The sequence below is a fragment of the Spermophilus citellus genome (assembly GCF_964194105.1).
Source record: "Spermophilus citellus genome assembly, chromosome: 4".
Lineage (NCBI taxonomy): Eukaryota > Metazoa > Chordata > Mammalia > Rodentia > Sciuridae > Spermophilus > Spermophilus citellus.
The window spans coordinates 1918935-1945776 of record NC_138185.1 but is presented as its reverse complement, the minus strand read 5'-3'; the positions used below and the strand labels follow the sequence as shown (position 1 = coordinate 1945776).

The window sequence follows — 26842 nt, the reverse complement described above, 5'->3', positions numbered from 1 at the left end:
GTTCAAATGCTCCCTCAGCTCACCTGCAAATGCCTCAGCAGCAGGATGAGAAGAGTGCCCATGTCCCCAGCACGAGGGCACCGTGAGCACCAAGGTGCTGCACAGAGGAGCCGCGCAGCAGACACGCGGTCTCAGGCAACTTACTAAGGCCCTGGCTCTTAGCTTCGGCCTTGTGGGAAGCTTCTCAAGTGCTGTTGGTGTTACAGTCCATGCAGCTTTGAAGAAAAATGAACCCTGATCTCTTCTGAGTTAGTAGGTAGAGAACAGTCCCTTTCCTCCCAGAGAGCCTTCCTGTTTAAATTCAGCTTGGTATCCAAAATAAAAACTCACAAGGCCTGGTCATTGCAAAGAAAACCCACACTGTGTCCAAGAGCCCCACAAATGTGCCGGGCTGCTGTCTCTTACCTGCACCCCAGGGGAGCGCTGCAGGGTTGCAGTGGGCTGTACCGTCGTCTGGGCCTGAGACACTTGCTTAATTATTGTAGTGGGGGTCACCTGCCGTGCAATGATAGGTGTGCCAGGAGCCTGAAAATAAGTTGTCGTGTAAAACAAGCTAACGTGAAAGTGATTCCACCGCCACCCAATGCACACAAAAACCAACCCTTGACGCTAACTGGAGCACTCAGGTGGGCCCACAGCGGAGTCACAATGAGCAGTGACGCCTCCTGTCTACAGCTTTCTCACCAAGGCAAGAGCCCATGGTCAACAGCTCTTCTGAGATTCTCCTGAAACACCAGGAGACTCTGACAAGCCTACATAACGGGACCTCTGCACAAAAGCAGCCGTAGGGAAGCCAGCTGTGCGCTGCTGTCTCGGGGTGCTGCTGATCCCCACCACAGGGGGTCCTTGTGGCAGCGTGGAGAGGAGTGCCAGGGCAGAGCTACCTCCCGGCTGCAGTGAGGTTGGAGAGGAGCTGACAGCTGCAGCAGGACAGTCAGACGGTGGCAGCAGAGCCCAGCAGCACAGCCAAGCCACAAATGCTGTCCAAGAGCTTCTTGCTCAGAGACAGGACACGCTGGCCTGGAAGGTACCCACCCTGCACTATTTCAGATACTGGGGGCCTGCGTCCATCTGCGGCATGAACACACCCCTGTCTAGGGGACAGGGGCACCCCCCCAGAGGAGCACGGCCGAGTCTCAGAGGAAAGAGCCAGGAACGTCCTCCTTCACTTCATCTGCCAGCCTGCCAACCAGCCCGAATGTGGCCACTGCACCAGGTGGGAGCAGGTAGTGAACGGCTTGTGCCCACAGACATTATGGGGATGGATAGGGCATCAGGCACTGGGAAGCACACAGCCGGGAACTCGGCTTTCGGCATCCTGTGCCCATCCTGCCCACAGCTCAGAGGGCAGATGTGGGGGCAGCCCTGTGAAGCCCACATGCTGCCCCACAAGAGGGGCCTGGACTTGCTCGGCCCTTGCTCTGCTCCATGACTTAGTAGCTGACTGTGGCTCAGCCCTCAACAGTCCCTCGAGCTATGTGCATGCTGACGCCATCTCCACTCTGCGGAGGAGGAAGCCAAGGCACCAAAAGGTGAACTGCAAGAGGCAAGGAATAAGAGCCAAGGACCAGTCCGGCAGATGACCCTGAGTATCCCACTCTGACCCCACTCAGTCAGCTATGCTGAGCTCAGTTTGCAGGAGTGGGTTTTTCTGAGCCAGCACAGCCCTAGGCTAGGAAGAAGGTGGTGCCAACCCAGGCCCCACCTGATGGTGGGTCAGAAGGCATCCACATGTTTTGGTGCCCACTGGCACAGAACACCTGACCTGTGGCACAGCCTCCTCAGCATGCATGGTGGCATGGAGCAGGGCAGGGGCAGGCTGAGCCTGGGAGAGCCACTCAGCAGGCCTCGTATACTCACCTGTACGGTGGAGATCTGGACGGGAGGGGCACTTGTGGGGGCCGCAGGGCGGGGCGCCATGGTGCTCTGAGGCTGGGCTTGGGCGTGGGCCTGGGCCTGCATTTGGGCCAGGGCCTGCTGAGGAATCATTAACAACTGTCCATTCTCGCTCCGCACAAGGACCATTCCTGGGGACAGAGGAGACTGCGCATCAGGAAATGCTCCTCTGCCCTGTGCAAAGGACACCCCTCACAGGGGTCTGCAAAGGAACACACATGCAGGTTCCAGCAGGGTGGAGTCTGGACAGACTGTCGGAGGTGCTAGAAGAACCTGAGAGCCTGCCTTAACACAACAGCCAGGCGGCACAGCCACACCATCCGCCCCAGCAGCCACCTGCTCTGCAGATGCCAAAGCCTGCACAAGCACACACCCTCCACCGTGCAGGGTGCACCTGCCTCTGCCACGGTCCTGAGCCAGCCAGTGTCACAGCTCTGCTTCCACCTCAAAGGAACGGCCAGCTCTGTTGGTACCTCAAGCCTACGCCCTTGGGACACTCTGCTCCATCCACCTCGCAACCCACCTCTGTCTGAGGCACTGAAGTATGCCTGCTGTGCCAGGGGTCCTGCCTCTGCCAGCTGTGGGTGCCTGGCTGCACCTACAGGACACGACTATCGCTACAGTCCTGCCAAGTTTCCCCAACCTTGTGCCCTAGGACATTCGGACAAAGCAGAAGAGAGAGAGCAGGGTCCACTGCTCTGGGTAGGCACACTGCTCTGGGGAGGTGTGGGCAGTACTGTTCTTCCACAGTTGACCTGGGACATGCACAAGCCACAGGCAGGACAGGAAGAACCCCTCGCCCTTCAAGGTTCTTCAGCTAAATCTTAGGAAAGCAGCAAATCCCACCAGTCAGGTTAGGCAGTAATTATAGCCTCAAAGCAGCAACCAGTGATGTCACAAGTGCATCTGAAACGGAAACACAACCAATGTCCACATTTACTCTCCTACTACAGGTCGCCTCTGAGCTTCAGGAAAATACTGGCATCCTTGCATGGCCCAGCTGGAAAACAGGGAAGTGAGGGCAATGGACCAAGACAGAGGTGCAACCCCCGCAGGCCAGGCCTCTCCCATGGGAAACCAGAACCCAGCCACCTCGGTGCTAGAAGAGCTTTGACACTGCAGGGTCTCTCCTGGGCTCACCTCTAGAGTCCTGACCCAAAAAGCCACACTTGATGCTATTAAGAGAGTGTCCCTCCAAACATCCCTTTGAAACAAACCATGCTGAAATCACACAAAGAAGCCTGGACCCAGCTGCCAAGACACCCACTCTAGTGCTGCCTCCACCTCAGAGCTCTGGAGGAAAGGCCTGGAGCTCAGGTAGGGAGACCACGTCTCTCCATGACATCAGCACCTGAGCAGGGTGCTAAGGCCAGGTGTCCAGCCAGCTGCAAGGTCAGAGATGGTAGGAGTCACAAGGGAGAACAAAACTGTCCAACACAACAAGAGGAGCCTTGGTGAAAGCCACTTGCTGCATCTACCCACCCACTGCAGACCCCCCTCCCATCCAGCTAGGAGCTCACCAAGCACTGTGGCAAGGCAGCCAACGAGAGCATCGCAGCAACCTCGGCTTCAGCTCCAACTTAGAATTCTTAACTGAGCAGTTAGTGAATGAGCAGAAGCCCTTTTCCTTAAAAAATTATATCCATGGAAATTCAAAGAAATATTTTAAAACCACCATTTGACCCAGCTATTGCCCTTCTCGAACTATTCCCTGAAGACCTTAAAAAGAGTGTACTACAGGGATACTGCCACATCGATGTTCATAGCAGCACAATTCACAATAGCTAGACTGTGGAACCAACCTAGATGCCCTTCAATAGATGAATGGACTAAAAAAATGTGGCATTTATACACCATGGAGTATTACGCAGCACTAAAAAATGACAAAATCATGGAATTTGCAGGGAAATGGATGGCACTAGAGCAGATTATGCTTAGTGAAGCTAGCCAATCCCTAAAAAACAAATACCAAATGTCTTCTTTGATATAATGAGAGCAACTAAGAACAGAGCAGGGAGGAAGAGCAGGAAGAAAAGATTAACATTAAACAGAGACATGAGATGGGAGGGAAAGGGAGAGAAAAGGGAAATTGCATGGAAATGAAGGGAGACCCTCATTGCTATACAAAATTACATATAAGAGGTTGTGAGGGGAATGGGAAAATAAACAAGGAGAGAAATGAATTACAGTAGATGGGGTAGAGAGAGAAGATGGGAGGGGAGGGGAGGGGGGATAGTAGAGGATAGGAAAGGCAGCAGAATACAACAGTTACTAATAGGGCACCATGTAAAATTGTGGATGTGTAACCGACGTGATTCTGCAATCTGCATTTGGGGTAAAAATTGGGAGTTCATAACCCACTTGAATCTAATGTATGAAATATGATATGTCAAGAGCTTTGTAATGTTGTGAACAACCAATAAAAAAAAAGAAATATTTTAAAACATTGGTGAAATAGCAACAAAGTAAGTGGCATTTTGGATGTCACCAACTGTCAGCCATGAGATGGGCCTACAGACACGGCCAGCGTGCCTACAGACAGGACCAGTGTGGCCATGGTCAGGGCAAAGTTGAAGGATGAATCCAAAGTCCTGCCGTGTGACTTAAAGCAAGTACCTGTGCCTGTCTCTGGCATTAAAAACATCTGTAACTGAGTCCAAATGTGTAAGCAAAGGGAAGGACGGGTCTGGAAGGCGCCATGCGGACTTTAAAGCCATAGGCCCAACAACCACAGCTGACCCCTGAGCAAGCCCCGTGAGCAGACGTGCAGCTGGTCCCCAGGGCCACCTGAAGTGTCCCCAGTTACAGCACATCACAACCACAACCGTGGGATGACAAGAAGGCAGACACAGCTGTGAAGCGGAGTGGGCGGCCAGCAGCTGCCTGGAGTACTGTGGCCTGGGTGTGTGGACTCAGGCCCCACCACTGCTCTCCAACAGACATGCCTGGCACACACTCAAGACCAGAGAAACACCCTCATCTCAGAGTGCAGTGTGGAACAGTAGCCGCCACGTCTGACCTACCAAAGCACTCGGCAGTCCTCCCCACCACTCGCCAGCCGTCTGTACCTGCAGGGCACCTCATGCATACTGTTTGGGAAGAACCAGCCACCATGCACAACTGGCCAGGTGTGGTCCTTGCCTCACTCCAAACGGTATCTAGGCCAGCAGGCAGGGTGCTCCCTCAGAGCTCCTGGAGGACAGCCACCTGGCTCTTCAGTCAGACCCCAATGCAGGCCCTTCCTGCACCTGTGCAAGGACCAACAGCAAGGAGGACAGCTCTTGCAGACGGCACACAGCTCCACTCATTCAGCCCAAACCAGGGGAAGGTCAAGGCTGGAGCGATCACTCCAGGTCCACCGGAGAGACCTTCAGAGGCCACTTCAGGGCTCATGGGAAGGGGTGTGGTAGGGCCCCCAAAGGTTCCAGGCTCCTGACCTTAATGTACACTCAGCCAACATGGAGAGCAAGAAACGTCACACATCCAGACGGTACCAAAAGAACAATCTGAGATTTCCTTTTTAATGAATTTAGTCTCTCTCAGTATAGAATGGAGTGTTCTTTGTAGAAATTTTGAGAAATGAGAAAAAGTACAAGGAAAACAGGCATCTCCTGGAACGGCCCCCACCCTTGGTCAATACAGCTGGACACTCCCCAGGATCCTCCCTGCATGTGGGTGAGCACAAGCACCCTCCGGGTGGCCACGAGGGGACTGAGGCACTGTGGGTATCAGTCTGGTGTTCTCTCTGCTCTGCTCTGCTCTTGAGCATTTCCACATAATTAAACATTCTTCAGAAACATGACTCTCATGGCTACAATACAAGATCCACAAGTATTCACAAGTTCCTTTTTGGTGAAAGCACAAGCTAATTCCCTACTTTTCATCACCTGAACATGCAGATCTTAAACTCAGGGCAAAGCCCTCCACCAGCAGTTTCCAAGGCCACCTGTGCGGAGGCCAGGAGGGCGGGGGGAGCAACAGGCAGCGGCCTCTCCGCGATGGCCCTCCACATTTCTCCCTTGGTCCCTTCCCAGGCCTACCAACTCTTCCAGGGCCCATGCCCCTACCCACAATCACAGGTCCCAGGAAGACGGAATGAACCCTGCCCTCCCTAAAGCACTAGGTATCAGAAAAGCCCAGTGCTCTACCGACTTGACCGTGTTCCTGATCCCTTTGATCAACCACACTCTTTACCGCATCTTTACCAAAATGTAGAGCCTCGGAGCTGCACAACAAACCAGCAGGCCTTTCCGGCCTGAGAATATCAGCTTCTACGAACAGGCTTTCACCCACCATCCACATCACCCAGGTGCCTGCACACAAGCTCGGGATGTAGGGCCTGGAGCCCAGGGCTCCTCCCTGGCCTGCGCCCACGACAAGTCTCTCACCACCTCGCCACCACGGCTCTTCCAAGGCAGCCACCCTACCCCAAAATGGGAGGGCAACTAGCCAGGGGAGAAGGAGCCCTGGGTTGTGGTGAAAGCAACCAGGGAAACGGCCTAGGTCAGAGGGCAAGACTGCTGTCTCCCGCTCCGCAGGACTCCTGGCTGCCATCTCCTGACTACAAGACAGCCACAGACTGCTCTGCAGAGGTAAGCCAAGCCACAGAGGACAGGCCTTCCTAGTTCAGCCTGTGCCCGCTATTGAACAGTGGGAGCAGGCACGGGGCTGGACCCTGGGGGGCATGTTGGAAATGCCAGGGCTGCACTGCCACGATACGCACCAAGAGCTCGGGGCTCCTCGGACGACCCTCCAGCAAGTGCAGATAGACATCAGCTACCAAGCTGCAGGACCCCTCCCCGACACCCTCCGCTTTACTGGCCCAGGTCCTGTGCAGCAGACCCTCTGTCAGAGCTGACCTGGCAGTGCCCTACGCCGTCCTTTACTCTGGTGGCTTTTTGAAAACACACCTTTTCATTTTAAGTTATGGAAAAGAAGGTGCCTAACCCTACAGATCCCTGAATGCAGGAACACTGAGGGCTGGGCAGGCAGACTCCCAGCTCCATCCCCAGCCCTGGACCAGGAGCATGGCATACCCTAGACATGCTCCCCCTCCACCACCCGGCTGGCCCCAGCATGAGGGTGCCCAGGAGAAGTGGTGTGAGCACCAGCCCACCCCTACACGTCACAGCACCCCTACACTCAAGTCTGGCTACCTCAGCTGTCCCCTTACTGGCTGTCACATGGGCACCGGATTCCACTTCAACTGACACACTTCTCATCTCCAGAACTTGTATTTGCTTCACTCTCGAATCTCCCTGCACATGACAACATGCTGCTCAACCTCCAGGTCCTCTTGCCCATCTTCCATCAGCTCAATGGGGGCCGGCTCTCTGTGGGGCCCACAGCTGCACCAGCAAGTGTCCTGGGATGGCTCTTGCCCAAGCATCAGTGGTGTGGATCTAGCCATGGAGGAGAGCCCCTCAGGGATTCTCAGTGGACACTTCTCCTCCCAAAGCAGGACAGGCTGGAAAACCCAGAGCCTTGGTACCAGCCCTGGCCCACTTGGCAGTAAAACATAGGTACCAAGGGCAAAGCAGAGATCGGCCCCAGCAAGGCCCCCCCTACCAGGCATGGCAGCTCCCTAACCCTACGTAGTTTTCTTTGCATTCTAAAAAATTAAATTGCACGCTTGAGCTGACACTCATCCAAATTGTCCACCTTTCTGGGCGAGGAAGTGTGAAGGGGGTCTGGTCCCATCTTGCTGCCAGAGTCACCTGCAAGGAAGCTCCCTCTGCAGCACGGCCCCACAAGGACCCCAGCAAGGAACCTGCGGACAGCCCCAACACAATTGCAAAGCCCCAGCAACAGAGTGACTAAGTGAGTAAGAATGGCCTCTTCCAAGTTACAAAGAACACCCACGTGGCAGTCCAGACTCACACAATGGCCAGCAGGGCCAAGGTATGCTCCCAGAAAACATGGGAAGGAGAGGGGCAGAACTCGGGAGGGGCAACAAAACCCCAAGATCATCCTGAGGACCCAACCGTGAGTAGACAGTCTAAGACCCTGGAACGGACTCTTGAAATCCCAGAATCAGTAGAAAAGACAGAGGCCAGCAGAGCTCTAGAAAAAGCCCTCACCAAGGCGCTTTCCTGGACGGAGGCCTGCACAGCAGAAGACCCAGCCTGCAGGTGGGCAGGGAGCCCACCAGTGGAGCCCTAGCCAGCCACCTGGAGGAAAAGACCCAGACCCCAGCAGACTGTAGCAAGCTCCACTTCAGGCACACCTGGTCTCACACCTGGTCTTCTTCTAGAAGTTAAGGCCACTAAGACACGGAAAACTTAGAAAGCAGAAGACAGGACCCAGAAAACATGGGCCAGTCCCCAAAGGAGACAAGAGGAATCTCAGGAGAAGAAGGGAGGGACAGGTGTTGTACACACCAGGGTAAAGGACCAGCCCCACTGGAGGCCAGCCCAAGACAGGCACCACATGGGTCCTGACACCCAGAAAGCCACAGGACGCGTAGGGGCAGTGCAATCACAGACCCTCCGTAGCTCACCCACACCTCCACTCCCCAAGACCGGCGCACGACTAGCACAAGTCCAACCTGTACACATGGAAAAAGGAAGAGCCATGACCAAGAGGCAGTGTCACCCAGTGGTGGGGGCGGGTTCAGAGCCGCCGTGAAGACAAGAGCCCAAGAACGCCCAGGTCATGCAGGGACTGGGCATGGCCTCCCAGGGCCCTCTAGGTCTCGTACTGTCTTGGGGGCAACCTGCCCACCCACTGACACACAAGGGGACTTCCTGGTACAGTCCTAGTCCTGAAGACACAAGCATAAGAAAAAGGGCCTTGCTGGCTGCCTGTGGACTGCAGACATCATGGGGCGGGGGCTGCAGCACACCACTGGGTTGCCATTAGGCCTGCAGCCTCCACCAGGAGCACCCAGGGCAGAGGGTCCCCAGCCCATGGCTCCAGAGCCGCCCAGCAGGAGAAACATGGGCCCAGAGAGCACACAACAAAAGGGCCCAGGAGAGAGCAGAAATGACATCCTCTGAGGCCAACAGCGGCAGCAAGCCTAGCCTCTCCCTGTATGGACATGGAGTGCACCTAAGGCCCAGCCTTTCCCCATGAAAGGGCGGGTTCTGCTTCTCTAAGAGGTATGAGTGAGACAGAGTATAAATGGGCACCTTTCCTTTGAAACTTGCTCACCACTGAACTCATGTGGCCTCAAGACGGACACACACCACTTGGTGCCAGGTGTGGGAAAACACTGACCCAATTCAAGCCCACGTCTGCAGCTCCCTGCGCTCAGCAGAGGCGTGGTCAATCTGTGGGCCTCCACTCATCCCGGCCTGGAGGCTACCAACACCACGGCAGGGAAACAGCCTCCACACAGAAAGACATGCTGTCCTGGGTTGGCCCTGTCCAACCACGCTGTGGATGCACAGTCCTGGACCTACAGGCCAGTGCCCTCAGAACAGAGGGTGGCAAGCCAACTCTAAAGCTCGTGCAGAGGTGCACAGGCCGGGGAATTCGAATAATGACCAAGAGGCAGAGTCCAAGCCAGCGGCTCTTCTCTCAAGACGCCTTGGAAAGCGGCAGCCTGGGGAGACCAGTCCAACATCGACACGGCAGCCCCCAGGCAGGTACAGGCCAGAACAGACGACGGTGGAGACAGTCTTCTTAGGCTGGACCGGCTCTGGAGCCATGGGCTGGGGACCCTCTGCCCTGTGTGCTCCTGATGGAGGCTACAGGCGTAATGGCAACCCAGTGGTGTCTGCTGTCCACAGGAGCCAGCAAGGCCCTTTCTCTTATGCTTATGTCTTCAGGAATTAGAGGGACTGTACCAGGACACCATGTACCAAATGGGTTCCAATGGACCCAAGCCTACAGGCAAAACCTAAGACAAAAACTCCAAGGAGAAAGAAGACAGGCAGAGCTTAGATCACCAGAAGCAGTCCATGGAGAACCAAGGGACCAGCCGGACTGCACCCAACCCAAAGACATGGGGAGGAAAGACAAGCCAAGCCAGGACCCTGCAAGCCTCCACCTGACATGCAGGGCCTCCACCCAGAACATCCACGAAACTCTCAAGCTCCGCAGGAAATAGAAACCCACACAAAGCTGTGGCAACAGACCTCGACAGATGAACGAGGAGATGGCCAGCACCTCTAGTCATCAGGGAGACACAGACTAAATCCACAAGGCTATATGTGGCACATGGACCAAAGCGGCCCACCTCCAAAGAGTCCCTGAACAGCCTGCCCCAACAGGGGATGCAGCCTCCATCCCGGGCAGCTGCCAGGTGAAGGCAAACAAACACACGTTCTCACAAAGTCCCCAGTTAATCACAGCAGATTTCCGTGGGACAACCAAAACCTGGAAACCTCAAAACAGTCCAACAAGTGAAAAGCCAACTTCAGAGATGTCTAAATATTATGGAAAAGTACTCAGAAATAGAAAGGGGTGAGCTATTGATATACACAACACCAAAGGAATCTCAATAATTATGGTGAATGAACATAGCCGGGGGGTGGGGGGGACAATACAAACAGCACATTCCATTTTATAAACTACACAACATGCACACTCAGCTATGGTACCAGAAAGCAGAGGGGCTGCATGTGGGCCAGAAGGAAGGGTCCCACAGAGGCAGAGGAGTGCCCAGCGAGGGGCTCCTGGGTGTGTGCACAGCCTCAGTCTCACATGCTCTGACATCAAACATGCTGTTTACTGCGTGTGGACTGCACCCTTGTAAGGCTTGTAACAGGTGCATGTGGCCCTTACCAAGCAAGACGCAGCCACCACCTCAGAAGTCACTCAATGCAGTTTGGGTGAACACTAACCACTCCAGTCACCTTCACATGCAAAGCCAGGCACAGGCCACAAGTTGCACCCACCCCACACTTGCCTGTGGCTCAGGAAGCTGAATGTGCAGGCAGCAGTACCAACAGTGCCCTGCTCCCAGAGCCTCAGCACAAGACACTGGCCAGTCTCCGCAAAACAGCACTGCCCCAGCTCTTCTGACAGGAAAAGAGCCCCTGGAATGCCCAGAAGGACACGTGGCCAGACTCGGGCACAGGCCACACAGAATCCTCACTGCAAGAGCCCTGCTCTGGCTCCCACTGTCCACAAAGCTGCAGGGGAGAGGCCACAACCCACATTTACCTCTCTTTTCCCTCCAGAAACTTGACCTTGGCAGGAAAACAAGCCCAACAGGCTGTGTTGGGCTCCTCTCTTAAAAGCTAGTGGGTAGAGTGCTGGTGTGCACCCCACTGCTGACCCACCAGGTATGGACTCCTGCTTGAGACATGGGGGGCCAGGTTAAATGTCCCTGCATCTTCCTGGCCCCAAGCTCTGGCTCTGGGCTCATCTGGGTGCTGGCAGGGGAGCTGCAAGACCCCTGCTCACTCGGGGTTGGCATCACTGAGCCCAGCTTCATGAACGGGTAGCAGCTCCTTTGCAGCAGAGCAAGCAGCCCTGGACTTGCCCTGCAAATGCCTTTTTATCCACTGGTATACTACTGACTCAACAGGACGGCTCCCCTTAGCCTGGCAGAAGATGACGTTCACAGGAGCTCAACAATGTGGAACTGCATGCAAATCACCACCAAGCTCAAGGACCCTCATGGCCTTCCGAATGTGGAGGGACTGACAGTCAGGTGTGAACCTGAGCATCCCCTTGCACATCTGCAATAAAGACAGGTTGAAGAACCCAGCTTTGCACCCCTGGGAACCGAGTAGCACCTGCAAGTTTGAGGCAGAACGCCACACAGGGCGCGAGGGCTGATGAGCCCCTGCAGGGATGATCTCCATGGGGCCTTCCAAATCTGCATCTAGCAGGCTGTGGACAGGCCCATGAGGATGTGCTGTCACACATCCTCCTTGTCGTGGGCAGGGCAGTCTTGGCTTCCTCTTAGCTCTCTGGTGGCTCTTCAGTGACTGTGCTCTTCTAACCATCCATTCTGGACCCTCAGCCCAGTTCCCAGATGCCTCTTCCTCTCTACTCACCCTCCAGGGAACCCTGACCTCCTCATCCCCTGACTATTTCTATGGCCAGCTGAGGACCCCTGAGGACCCGCTGCCTGGCTCCCTCACCATCCGCCTTGTGTCTCCTGCCTGCTGCTGCCTGCTGCTGCACACCCAGTCGCCGTGTCCCACCAGCCTCAACCTCGGCTTCCTCTGCACCAGGGGCTGCATCTTCCACACAGAACTGAGCCCAGGGCAGATCCCAAAGCCCCCCTTCCCCGCCCCCACCCCCATTGCAGCAGTGAGCCTCCCACAACCCTCCTGCCCTCCCACAGGCAACCATCAGGATGGCCACGGGGAGGGGGAGCCACTCTGGCCTCCCTCCTAGCTCAGCAGGGCACCATCTCCTGGGCAGCGGCCTCTAGGCCTGTCCTAAGTTTCTCAGGTCTGCAGAACTTAAGTGCCTGTGTGTCTCTGCCTCCCCACCTCAGTGCAAGTGCCCTGAGGACAAAGCAAACAAGTGGAAGGAGAACTGACTGAGAAGGTCAAGCATGCCCCCTGCGCCCACAGTGTAAGCACCTCCTGTCTGCCTGCACGCCCCCCACCCACCACAAATCCTTGCCACTAAACTGTCTTATTTACCTTTCTATCTTCAAGCAAGATAAAATATCTGTGGCAAGCAAATAATTCCCTGCATTGGCTCACTAAAAGGTCACTAACTCCATCTTTGCAAACATCTACATCACGTATTCACTTGACAAGTGCTTACTGCATACCATTTGCAAGCACTGAGCACACACCAGGGAGGCGGTAGATAAGGCTGCCCTGTCAATAAGGAGGACACAGTGGTCAAGGACCACCTTCACTGTTGCTGGTGGGGTATCCCCTCAGAAAGTGGCACAGGTGCTGGTGCTATCAGCCCCCAAATCACCTTCCCAGGCAGGGAATGTGTCCCTCTGGACAGGACTCTCCAAGCTGTGAATTCAAATGGGGCCTCTGGGCCAAGTGGCAGCTCCCCATCACCTCCACAGAGCATACTCCACTCCTGCACCCAGGGCTCCCCGAGACCCTAGACCAGCACCTGCTCTGGGCCACAGGCAGTCCTAAGTGATGCACTCAGAGACCCACTCACACGGAGCCACGCTACACTCAGCCCAGCCTTCTATCTGCCAGAACTTCTCTCAATTCTCTTTAAATCTAAGTTAACTTTAAGTGGCTAACATGCTTGGTAAAATTACTTTAAGATATTATTTAGCCAGGTGCAGGGTGTAGTGGCGCATGCCCGTAATCCCAGAGGCTCAACAGGCTGAGGCAGGCGGATCGCAAGTTCAAAGCCAGCCTCAGCAACTTAGTGTGGTGCTAAGCAACTCAGTGAGACCTGCCTCTAAATAAAATACAAAATAGGTCTGGGGATGTGGCTCAGGGGTCCAGTGCCCTCGAGTCCAATCCCCGGTACACGCCCCCCTCAAAAAGATACTATCATGTGTGTGAATATGCTTACCCAAGAAGGTGTGAGGACACGTTTCTACCAAGCCAGCTCGCTGCAAGCAGAGCCCTGCTGCCAACCACAACCCACAGGTGTCTCTGGGCCCCTTACTGGGCAGTGTCCATGTCAGTTTCTACCCACAACCTCGCACAGGCCCTCCCCACAGTGAGCTAAGCTGCATCTTCAAAACTTCAAGACCACAAAGTACTGTGACTGCCTGAATCTCTGACATCCAACACAGGCTCAAGTTTGGATCCCTAAACATCAATCCCCAATGCTACAGATAGAAACTGCTTGTTGAAACTGTTAGAAATTGGTGGGTCTAGGGGAATTGGAAATTCGGCACAGTAACCACTGGATGCAGGTACTACTTTGCTCTCTAAAGATGCAGGGGTGGTGAAGTGAGGAGGGTGCCCTGCTGGAGACCCCTGGCTGATACCCAGGGCCTTCCCAGGGAACCCTGTGGTCTCGAAAGCCACTAAAGCGTGTGCTCAGCGTGACAATTTTTGAAACAGATTTGCACAAAAACTTCAAAGTTGACAATAATCATAATTGTTTACTTTAAAAACTGGCCAAAACTGCTGGTGACTCTCAAAAAGGGCCAAGCAGCAAGAACACTCCATCTCACGACATGCAGAGAGCCAAGTTAACATGAGGAGGCGATTCTACCCAACAGGCTGGCAGCAAGCCACTTTAATTTCTAATCATCATCACTGCCCAGAGTGGGCACAGGGCACACACTGGAGAGGCAGACTCCGCGGCTGGTCCTGGCTGCCACATGGCATCTGACCCTGCACTGCAGCCTGGCTCTCTTTCCTGCAGAAACACCTGCCCCACGCACAACGCCAGCAACAGAACAAGGAAACCACCTGTCCATCACCATGTGACTGACCAATGGAAGAGAGTCATGCACATGCACCAAACCTCGCTTGACAGGGATAAAGGGTCACCCAAACATGCCTAGCAGGACTTAGGCCTCAGAAGAAGGGCAGAGGGGTATGGAAATCAAAGGGATTCACACTTTCAATCTGACTATACACGATTAACACTCCTTTGCATGAGTATTAACCTGCTTTGTAATTAAAGGAAGCAATGAACAATAAACAAGTACTAGGGATGACAGGCTGTGAACTCCTCTCTTCCTCAGTTTGGAGTTCCACCTGATCACCCCAGGCCTCCCACACGGCCTGTGGCTGATCCTGGCCACCTGCCACCTGCACCCCATCCCTGTGGCTCCTGCACTAACTCGGGGAACAGGCAGCCCAGTGGTCCACTTTCAGAATACAGCCTTCTACAACTGGACCCAGGTGTAGCCATTTTAACGACGGCCCTTCCTTGGCCAACCTCAGAGATTGTAACCTGAAGCTCCTCCAAACAGGGCCCAGGGCAGCACTGCCTAAGAGACACAGACAGGTGGACTGTCCACCCAGGGGCGCTTGCTAGCCAGGCTCCAGAGGCCTTCTGGCCAGAGTAAAGGTCTACCTTGCCACCCACTTGCAAGCACGTGTCTGATCTCTTGCATCACCTCAGGATTTCTAACAACTCCACAGTGACCCCACAGCGGTTCTCTCCCTCCACACGGGGCCTTCAAGCCCAGATTCTCTCATGCACTGTGCAGCTGCCTGCTGGGGCAGAACTGGGGCCTATGTGCCTTGGGCTTCCTGGAATGGCCACTGGGCCCTGCACACAGACATCTTAATCACACAGAGGGGCAGGCATGACCTTGCTCCACATGCCCAGAGCTCAGCAGCTCGAAGTGCTCCAGGATGGTCCGGTAGCTAAGGGCAAAAACAGCTTCAGAACGAAATCTCAGGAAAGCCCAGCACTCCCTCCAGCCAGGCCCCACCCACTAGAACTCAGGTGGGAGTGACCACTGCAGGCTGGGTGCCGCCCACATGCTGCATCTGGTCAGATCTCCACCATGCCTGAGTACCACGACATCATCTGTCTTGGTATTCAAGCACCTGCACCTGCTGAAGCACGCTGTCTGTCTGTACAGCAACAGGAAGCAACTTGCAGTGGGTCCCAGCGGGTCCTCTCTGCACCCTCGGGGGCACACTCCTGATGGAGGCATCCCAGGCACCTACACCACTTCTCTGGCATCCTCAACTTCTGATAGCCAATTCTGGCTTCCAACTTTCTCACATCTCAAAAACACTGAAGTGCATGGGCCTCACACAGCACTCAGTGTGCCCAAACTTTCCCTCACACACCGCTTCTTGTGTAGAGTCTGCGAAATCAGACTGTGTTCAGCTGGCTCAAACAAGGAACCCCCTCTAAGCTTTCCTGGACACTTGGGGGATGTTTTAATTGGCTTTATTTTAGCTTGGGTTCTGGGAACTGAACCTGAAGGTGGCTTTATCACTGAGCTATATCCCCATCCCTTTTTAATTTTCATTTTGAGACAGTGTCCAAGTTTCTCAGGCTGGCCTGGAACTTGCAATCCTCCTGCTTCAGCCTCCCAGGTTGCTGGTGTGAGAACAGAAAGTTAGATGGTCCATTTACAGAGTAGAGTAGTGGGCTTTAATTGGGATGTAAGATCCAACTGTAGACACAGCCCTTCTCTTTGCCCACCCAATTTTAAAATTAGCCAACAGCATAGACTGCACCCCTGAGCTCCTCTGATTAGAGCAGAGGACAGTGCTGCGCTACCGCAGAGCTAAGAGCAGGTGGGCAGCCTGCCCAGGTGTGCTTGACAGCCAGGTTCTGGAGCACGCCCTGGAGCAGAAGCCAAGTCTGCCTTGCCCACCTACTTCCCAGAATGTGTCTGATTCCTTATTATCGGCTACTTCTAACCCTGGGATCACAGGCGTGCACCGTGCCTGGCTCCCTGGCTCTGAGCTTGGTCTGATAAAGAATCCCTGCTCTTACATCTAAGTTGCTCACTGCCTTCCCTGTTGTTCAAGTTTAAAATACGCTCTTCCTTTGCAGATTCGACCCTGTTCCGCCTCCTGCACAGGCACCCGCCAACCACCTGTCCAGGCCTCCTCTGGCACATGCGAGTGCTGGGACCTGCCGCATATGGTCCCACACACCCACACAAACTGGTGCTAATGGCTGTCAATGTGATCCATCTGACTGGTCACAACCTTGAACAGTGTTAGGAAGGACAGTCATTCTGCCCTAAGAGCATGCCACCAGGGTACTGTTGGTTTTGTTGCTGATGTTATTGTTTGTATTTTTTGTTTTTGTACTGGAGATCGAACCTACATGTACTTAAGCACTGAGCCACATCCCCAGTCCTTTTTATGTCTTATTTAGAGACGGGGTCTTGCTAAGTTGGCTGAGGGCATCACTAAGTTGCCGAGGCTGGCTCTGGACTTTTTTTTTTTTAGTTGTAGATGGACAGCATGCCTTTATTTTATTTGTTTATTTTTGTTTGCGGTGCTAAGGATCGAACCCGGTGCCTCACACGTGCTAGGCAAGTGCTTTGCCACTGAGCCCCAGCCCAGCCCCAGCTCCGAACTCTGAATCCTCCTGCCTCAGCCTCCTGAGTCGCTGGGGTTACAGGTGTGTGCCACTGCGCCCGGCTCAGGGCACCGAGGGTCCACAAAGCAGGTAGGTGGGGTTTGTCTGTCAGGAGGGAGTGAGGAGCAGAGTGGACAAAGGCTGCTGGCAAAGCCACTTGGGAAGAGCAAAGGAGACAAGAAAGGTGCAAGGACCCCCACTTCAGGCCATGATCTCCACTGCAGGGTATGGCTTCACTGCCCCCACAAAGATAAAAGGGGGTCCAGACGTGAGACGGGTGCACAGGTGAGTCAGAGGACACAGGGAGGGAGACAGGGACAGGGAGTTCACAGTGCTGCTAGGTTTCCCTGACAGAGCCCAGCATGGCTTGTGACAAGTAAATCCCCTGCCCCCAAAGGCCACCATAGGAATGGGCTTGTGACAAATACACCCCCTGCTCCCAAAGGCACCCTGAGGAAGCAAGGAACAGGAAGGAAGCCCCTGGGCAACATTCACCTCTGGCTGAGAGTCTCTCCTTGGAAATGAGAAGCAGCTCGAAGCTCTGGCCAACACTTCCACCCAACACCACATGGAGACTCAGCAAGCCAGAAGCAGAGGAAGGGGCAGCGCCCGACTGTCCCCAACTGTACAGTAGGGATTCTCCACGTGTAACATGCTTAATTCAAGAGTTGGTAAGGGTGCTGCTAGACAAGAGATTGATGTCCAAAATTCAACTGGGATCTGAGACCATCAAGCCCATCAACACAGGTTAGAAAACACAATTGTTTAAAAAATACTATTGACAACAGTAGCAATAAACTCAGAACCCCAGAGTGAATCTAATACAATATGTGCAAGACCCACTTGGAAATAACATAGGAAATTTCGCTGAGAGACCCTGCAGAAGGTGTAGGATGGGTGACAAACTGTGTTGACAGTCAGGGAGGAGCCCTTCTACACAGCAGGGGCTGGCCAAGAACTGACTGGCACGGTTCCAATCAAAATAAGCTACAAGGACTCTCCTGGGCTCCAAAGAGTTAAGTCTAACATCCAGTTGGCAGGGAGAGCAAGCTGGTGGGCAGGGCTCACCAGGTGTGTGCAAAGGCCCTGCTCAAGGCGGAGAGGGGCGGGGGAGAGGAAGGAGGAGTGGGAGGGAGAGAAGGACAGAAAGAGGGAAAGAGAGGGGTGGGGGGAAGGACAGAGAGGGAGAAAGGGGAAGAGAAAAGGAGGGGAAGAGAGGGGGAAGGAGAAAGGGAGGGAAGGAGAGAAAGAGGGACAGAAAGAGAAGGAGAGAGAAGGGAAGGAGAGGGGGTACTAAGGGGGGGATAGAGAAGGGAGGGAGAGAGAGAGAGAGAAGCAGGGAGCAGATGAGGTGAGGAGGCAGGAGAAGCAGGCAGAGCAGGAGGAGCAAGTGTAGCACTGCACGCTGAGGGACAAGGTGGCCCTGATGACAGGACACCAGGAGATGACCAGGACCAGAGTCAGCCTGCGCAGGAGGTGTGATGGGGCCAGGGGCAGCTGGCACCCCGGAGGGCAGAAGTGGACATGGCTTGCTCGCAGAATGTGCACCAGCCCCAGGAGTAACTTGGCAAAGACTAGTAGAGCCTCACATGGAAGAACACCCATAGCCTCACTTAAAGATGACCCCAAGGGAAAGCACCAGCCTCAGCCACCGCAGAAGACACACAAGGAAAGCAGAGGGGCAGCCACAGTGGCAGACAGTGCCACACACAGCCCCACGGGAACAGCCGCCACAGACACATCCCCACGGCACAGGCAAGAAAGAGATCGCAGCAAAGAAAGCTGGGCAGGAAAACAGGGCACGTGTCAGAGGGTACTTCCACGGTGGGGACCAAGCCAGGCCTGGACCTGGAGACCTGTCAAGTCGGCACTGCCCACTGCCCAGCGAGCAGGGGGAGAAAACAGGACTCTGCACAGGCAGGTGGGCCATGCAAGCGGCACCACCCTGTGCTCAGACGGTCAGCAAACCACAGGCAACACACAAGAAGGCGCAGACCACATCGCCCGGCATACTCCGTGGCCTGGCTCCGCACAGCATCACTCACCACGCAACAGCCACCAACAAAGAAATGCTGGTAGACACGATTCTCACCAAACCAGGAGCAAAGGTGCCAAGACAGGGCACCGGCATCCATGTAACTCACAAGTGAAATCTCATGCCAGTGATGAGAGGTGGGACCTCCAGGAGGCCACCATGTCACCAGGGTGCAGCCCTCAAGGATGGTACTGGTGCCCCATGAAAAGCACCCAGAGAGCTCCCTCATCTCCACCCTCCCTTCCACCACGTGAAGACTAGAGCCACCCCTCAGCAAATCTGCAGAGCCTCGATTTTGGACTCCCAGCCTTCAGGACTTTGAGAAATAAATCTGTTTTTTTATTTATTTTTTATTTTATTTTTTTTTAAAGAGAGAGACAGAGAGAGAGAGAGAGAGAGAGAGAGAGAATTTTTAATATTTATTTTTTAGTTCTCGGCGGACACAACATCTTTGTTGGTATGTGGTGCTGAGGATCGAACCCGGGCCGCACGCATGCCAGGCGAGCGCGCCACCGCTTGAGCCACATCCCCAGCCCTAAATCTGTTTTTTATAAGCCTCTCGGCCTGTGGTATTGTCATAGCAGCCCAAAGTGACTATGACAGAGGGAATTCCTAACCTAATAAAAGGCATTTACGAAAAACATATAGTCAACATCCTATATTTAATGGGAAAAGGCTAAGGCTTCTCCCTGACATAAAAAACAAGGCAAAAATGTCCCTCCCAGCTGGGCATACTGGGGCACACCTGAAACCCAGCAGCTCAAGAGGCTAAAACAGGAGGATGGCAAGTTCAATGCCAGCCTCTGCAACTTAGGTGAGGGACCTTAAGCAACTTAACAAGACCCTGTCTCAAAATAAAATATAAAAAGAGCTGGGGATGTGGCTCAGTGGTTAAGCACCCCTGGGTTTAATCCCCAGTACCAAAAAAAAGGTCCCTTCCCATGGCTGCTCAATGACATTCAGGAGGTCCTAGCCAGGGCAATAAGGCAAGAATAAAAAGCATGACCCACGGATGCCAAAAAAAAAAAAAAAAAAAAAAAGAAGGAAACCTCTCTTTATTGCCAACAATATGGTTGTCCTTGAAGAAAATTCTAAGAAACCTACAAAAGAAAACTATAACAACACACGAGTTAGTAAGCAATGCTGCAGGATACATGGTCAGGTTTGTTCCCCCTTGGAGCAGGGTGGTAACTAGGAATTGAACCCAGGAGGGCTCTACCACTGAGCCACCTCCCAGACCTTTTCATTTTTTAAGATGGGGTCTTAAGGTTGGCCTGGAACTTGCAATCCTCCTGCCTCAGCCTCCCAAGTCACTGGGATTATAGGCGTGGGCTACCAAACATGTCAAGGTCAATATTTTTTAAAGTAATTTATTTCTAAATAATTAGTAAAAATCAGAAATTGGAATTTTAAAAAGTACCCTATACAGGGGCTGGGGATGTGGCTCAAGCGGTAGCGCGCTCGCCTCGCATGTGTGCGGCCCGGGTTCGATCCTCAGCACCACATACCAACAAAGATGTTGTGTCCGCCGAGAACTAAAAAATAAATATTGAAAAATTCTCTCTCTCTCTCTCTCTCTCACTCTCTCTTATAAAAAAAAAAAGTACCCTGTACATAGCACAAAATATGAACACTTAAGAACAAATCTAACAAAATGTTAATTACACAAACACTGAAAACTATAAAACAACGTGAGAGAAATTTTTAAAGACCTAAACAAATGAAGATAAACACCACATTTGGAAATTCAATATTGTTAAGATACCAATTATCATGAAATTGATCTTGAGAGTCAACACCATCTCAAGTAAACTATCAGAAGATGTTCTGCAGAAACTGACAGGAAGGTTCTAGAGCTTACTGAAAGCGAACGACCAGAACAGCACCAGACGTTCTTGAGAAAGAAAAGCAGCATGGACTCATGCCACCTGGGCTCAAAGTGTTCTCAGGGGCTGCAGGAGCCCATGGTGCCCAGGCAGGCAGGCGGGCAGACACTGAGACTAGGCGGACGCAGTCCAGAGATAGAAGTCCTAACCTGCATGCTCAAGACATTTCCAATGGGAAAGGCACAACTGGACGTCCTGTAGGAAAAAATGATTTCAGCCACTCCCTTTCCCTCTCCCAAGATTAACCAATCCTGAATCCAGTAAACGCTAGAACCATAAACATTCTAAGGGAAACACAGAAGAAAACCCTTGTGCTTTAAGTTGGGTACAAATTTCCTTGATAAAACATAACCATAAACTCTGAAAGAAATTAATAAACTAGACTTCATTAAAATGGAAAAGTACTCTGAAAGATATGTTAGGTGAAAATACAGACTAAAGCCAAAATACTTTAAAATGATTCTAACTGATAAAGGATTTATATCTGGAATATATCCTAGAAGCACTTACTAAATCAGTAACAACAAAAAGAATAATTCAGTTTAAAACACGGAGGCCAAAGACTTGAACAGACACTTCATGGAAGACCTGCAGAAGACAGATGAGTACAGGAAAGACCTCCGTCACCAGGCCTCAGGGAGCCTGGGTCCAACCACATCACAACAGCACTGCTCGCTAAGGCTGAGGTCAAAAAGATGTGAAAAAACTTCACACATACAAAACAGAGGGCCACCTTGGAAACAGCTGGCAGCTTCTAGGAGGTTGACCACGTCACATCCAGCAGTCACTCTTCCAGGGGCTACCAGAGAGAGGAAAACCATGCCCACACAAACGTATAAGGATGATCCTAACTAAGAGAAGCTAGAATCAACCCAGACTCCAATGACATGAACAGACTGGTGAACTGTGGCCCACCGCTGCTCAGCAGCAGAAGGGACCATCAACCAGCACTCGCAGAACCGGTATAAAGCCCACGTGTTCTGCTAAGTGAGAGGCCAGATCCATGCACTTCCAGCATGACGTGGTGGCTCCACGCTGGGGGCAGGGGTCCCAATCACCAAGAGCATGGTGGGGAGTCCTGGGCCATGGTTCCGTGTCTTGGTGGTGGTAGTAAGACTGCGTTCTCTTTACAGATCCAAACACTAAACACTGTCAATTTTGCTATAACTCTGCCTCAGTAAACAGGACCTTAAAAAACGAGAGGCACCACACGCCCACAAGGGGGCTGGCGCTCTAACCTGACCATACCATGCACTAGTAAGGACCCAGAGCACCAGGGGCAGCAGGAGCTCCAGGGACTCCAACACACTGTGGGAGAAGTGCGAGGCTCACTCAAGGACTCAGGGAGGCGGGCGATGGCTGGTGGCAGGGCCCAGCCAACAGTTTCCACACCACTCACAACTCCACCCTCAAGGTTCACCCAAGCAGAAACCCTGTCCTCATGGTCCAGGACACCCCTCATGCCCAAATGCCTGTCCATGGCCAACAGTGCTATGAGTGCAAGCCTGAGTGGTCACTTAGCACAGCAAGGTAAGCTGCCAGTAAGCGCCTGTGAGAGTCTCAGAGGAGGAAAGCCAGGCACCACACAGCGCGAGCAGGCTCCCCTAACTGGAGCATCGCGGGGAAGACACACCCACAGTGGCCACATTGGCTCAGCAAATACCAGACAGCAGAGGGCCCAATGAGATGGCTCGACTGTGCTGATGGTTTGACGGTGCACCTGTGCCCTCAACTCTCAAAACCAACTGTGCACTCACAATGGGAACACGTTCATGTTCAAATGGTTTCCCCAAAGTTTTATGTATGCAAAGCTACATTTAAAGGAGTACCCCCCGACCCCCCACTACCACGCTCCTGGCTACATTTGATTCCAGGAAATGTGCATCTGCCTGCCAAGTCCACAGGACAACAGAAATTCCAGCAAGGGAAGGCCATGCCCCACCGCAAGACCAGCCATCCCTAACTGCAGCCCCATGTCCACAGCAGAGCTAATTTGACGCTTATTACATGCTTTTTACCTTTGCAAGGAAAAGCATAATGAATGTATTTTGAAACTATTTCCTTCCAAAACTATGTTTTAAGTTTCGGTGCTTGAATTGTGAAAGTTGTCACTATTCAAAGTAATTTTTTTCTCTGAGTGTACTAGATAAAATATGTAAAGTTTTTCAATTAAAATGAAAGGCCACCAGATGATGATCTCCAAGCTCTATTGTTAATCGTGTATATGGTACCTTTGTTGTTAAAAAAAAAAGAGAGAGAGAGAGAGAGAGAGAGAGAGAGAGAGACAGAGAGAGAAGAAAAAAGACACGTGTATCCGGGGGGTGGTGTCAAGAGTATGTGTTTGCTTATTTTTGGGGAAAAAAAACACACTGATGGGATGGTCTAGAAACTAACAAATATAAAAATAAAAACTCTCCCTAGCAGAGGAAAGAAGAGGGAAAAGAACTGAAAGTGCTTCTCAAAAACTAGCTTCTGAACCTGTGCTTCAAACCCAGACCAAGCTGAAGATGAACCCAGACAGAGCTCAGCCGCACTGAGGAAGCATGCGGTGGGTCTGGACCCAGGAGTCTGTTAGCACCCTCACAAGGCAGACTCTTAAAGACAGTAAGTACAGGGACATGCTGTACAAGAGCAAGGTGATGTCACAGGACCCAAGACTTCTATGAAGACCCAAATACAACTCTCAGAACCCACAGGGGAGCAGCCATGCTTCAAATCAAGAGAAAGGCTGGCCTCTCCTCACCCCATCAACACTGCTACACCCAGAAAAGGCGTCCTCATAGGGACCAGCACCCCAGCCGGGCCTATAGATTCCTCCCTTCATGCCAGACAGGCAGGCAAAGGGCTGGAGGCCATCCCCAAGATAGGCTCAGAGCCATGGTTGCTCGGGACTCAAATGTGCAGGGGGCGCAGGGCTGCCCTCAGACAGGGGCCCAAGCCGACTGCAGATACCAAGGGAAAGAATACCCAGAGCCTCAGTGAACACAGGCAACTGCTCAGGCCCTCTCTGGCCTGGAGAGACAATCTGACTGCAAGAACACTGTTCAAACGAGTCCCACATGGCCTGCCCTGCTCACAACCATCCAGTGACAGCTGCCCCTCCCTCAACACACACACTTCCTCTTGACCCTAACCTGAGGACAGCTAGCCACCTGTTTGGGGCTAAGCTCCAGGACAGGCACCCTCCCATTACAAAACCCCCACTGACAAGGCTCCCTGCCCAGCATGCCACGGCAAAGGAACAGACACACACTGAGCCTCTCGACACCCATGCTGGTCAGCAGAGACTCCTGAGGGCCCAGAGACTCCAACACCAAGAAGAGTGGTCCAACGTCCAGGCCTCCAGTCTCTGGGTGACAGGAACAGAGACTAGCATACATTGCTTTCCCATACTTTTTAGTGTCTATCAAACTTTCTAGACTGAGCAAGTATTAGTTACTTGTTAAGAAAATAACTTAAAGACTGAGTGTCACCCTCACTGTTCCTGTATGGGCCACATAAGTATGGCATGGTAATAGCAACGGGAGAGCCCCGAGGGAAGCACAGCCCTGGTGTCCCCCACACCAGGAACCCACAGGACACACGAGACAGCCTTTTCCACTGGCAGAGGTGAAGACAGAAGTGACTCCCAGAAAACGAAGAGGCCCCTTACGCGTACCTGCACACCAAGTCCCTGCAGGAGCAGCAGTCCTTGCAGACACAGGGTGAGCTCGTGCAAGATCCAGCGCTCTCTCCTTTGGAAAACAGGAGAAGCCACGTGTGCACCCTGCATCGGACTCAACAGGCAGCGAACAGCACTGTCTTAAACACCCCAGAAAGCTGGCCTGGACCAGGAGTCCTGGGCACCTGGCTTGAGAGGCAGCAGACCCCGGGGATTCTGCACCAGTGAACAGGGTCACAAAACATGTCACCAGTGACGATGACCTTTTCTTCTCCAGAACAGGCAGGCAGCACCAAGACAGGAAGAGAAAGGGCACCACAGAGCTTTCTAACAACGTCACTGAAATGCAGCCTACCAAAGCAAAATCCTGACTGGGCCGATGCCCACAGCTGTGTGACCACGGCCACCACTGGGACGTGAGCGCCGCCCTCCACCTAAAGAGCCCCTAAAGCCACACCACTACCACCCAGCCCAGGCACCACCACCGTCACAGTTCAGCCTTTCTTGAGTGTCACCTGAACAGAACTGTGTCACAGGCCCTCTGTGCCCAGGAGGGTGTTTTTCAGATGGTCTCTGGGCACACAGCCTGTGTGCTGCTGGTCTGTACTCCATGCTCCTCCAGGCACCACTGCTGTCACAGCTTGTGTGGGCGGGTCTTCACTTATTCTGCTAACTGGCAGGGTGGAGGGGCAGCCATTGTGAACTCCAGTTCTGTCCCCCTGGGCTCAGACTGGCAGGGGAGCATCTTTTCATATGCTTGCTGACCATTTCTACATCTTCCTTTGTGTCTATTCAAACCCTGGGCCATGTTTAATGCAGTGGCTTATCATTTTACTAAGGAGGAAGAGTTCCTGCAAGTTCCTTGTGGTATACAAATACTTTCTCCCAGTGCCTGGCTGTTTTCTTAGCGATGTGTCGACTCAAAGAAGTTTTCTTCCACTATCTGAAGGCCAAGATGCAGGTGTTTCCTCCTGTCCTGGTAGAACTGTCTCCCCCTCAGGAAGACCACTGGGAGTTTCACCAGCTCTTCCTCCCTGGGACCTCTCTCCTCCTCCAACAGCAACTTCATGTGTGGGACACACTTGCACTGATGGGGAACATGGGATAATGCTATCATCTCACCACTGCCTAGGCTCCCTGCTCACCCCATGAGCCCATGCGGAAGCCCTCCAGTGCATCCTTCTGGAAGCCTCCTTCTCCAAGGTCTGCCTGGGCAGGCCCAGGGAGGAAGGAGCCATGCTCTCTTCACCAGCAAGTGCCCCACCCCCTCCCCCACCCTTCGCTGCACCTCCCTCCCTCCAAAAACAAGCTGAGTGCACAAGAGCCACAGTGGAGGGTCTCTGAGCACACCCTCAGCCTGACAGCCACTCAGGCAGCTCGACAGGGTAGGATTGGCTCCTAGGGGAGGGACACCAGATGCAACAACAGGAAGCCCTTCTCTAAACCCAGAGATCTTTAGTCTGCTTCTGGACAAGCCAGGCTTTGCTGTGGCAAAGGCACCATGCTTCCCAACATGAACGCAGCAACAGCAAGGTGCAATCGAGCTTCAATCACGCAAAAGTGGCGGATCATGTTCATAGAGCACCTGCAGTCCTCTCCAGAGAGCCAGCAAGGTGTGGCTCCGGGACTGCCCTGGGATCCCCTTCTTTGCCCCAGCAAGTCACACCTCCCTCCCTGGCTCACTGCCCTTCCCCTCTCCACAGCTGCCCAAGGTGCCCCACCAGGAGCTGTGACTTGGGAGGGTTACATGCTAATGCAGGCTGTCTGTGGTAGAATCAGGATCAAATGACCCCTGAAGACCTCCTAAGGTCCCTGGCACTCTGAGCTGAGCCAGTGCTCTCTAGCAGCTCTTCCCTGGTGCTGGCATACACTGGCTGGCACTTGTTCTACTGAGCCCAGATAAGAGGGTTCTGAAGTACCACAAAAGCTTCTCTAAAAACCCGGGAGACTCACACTCAGCTCAAGAGCCACACGGGGGCAACCTCACTCTAGAGGTACCTTTGAGGGCACCAGCAGCTGCCCTCAGGTGGCTGGGAGATATGAGACAAGGGCATTGCCCAACTGGAACCCACAGCCTGTACAAATGAGTCCCACAGAGCTTCTGTGAGACCCTGTCCCATCGGGGTTCCACCTCTGGACCCTGCAGAGCTCAGCCCAGTGTGGACAAGCAGAGCCCCTGAACCAGCTGTGCCTCGCTCTGGCTCTGGCTGGAGGTTAGCAGGTCCTGGCTGGTCTCACACATCCTCCCTCCTACTGCCTCCTGTGGCCCCTGCTTCTCCAGAGAGGTCTCATCCGCACCTCACGCAATCTGTTCAACCCCACATTTTCCAGGGATCCTATGCGGAAGCCACACCCCAGGTAGCCCGACCTTCTCCCCTATGTCAAACAGCCTCAGCTCTGGTCCAGCTACTGGGGTACCACCCCACATCCCTGCACTGTCCAACAGTCCTCTTTATACCACAGCTTCTCCAGACACAGCAGGGTCCATGCCTGCCCCAC

The 26842-nt window shown here is 53.3% G+C and overlaps 1 protein-coding gene across 1 annotated transcript in view; it reads right to left on the bottom strand.

Moving 5' to 3' along the window:
- The window catches only part of TAF4 (TATA-box binding protein associated factor 4), a 69680-nt gene that overhangs the window by 26514 nt on the left and 16324 nt on the right, over positions 1 to 26842 (bottom strand). Inside the window, exons 2-3 of the mRNA XM_081292164.1 lie at positions 1861 to 2027; positions 406 to 525 (exon numbers count right to left, since the gene is read on the bottom strand). Coding sequence (XP_081148290.1) covers positions 406 to 525; positions 1861 to 2027 — 287 coding nt within the window. The remainder of the gene's footprint in view (positions 1 to 405; positions 526 to 1860; positions 2028 to 26842) is intronic.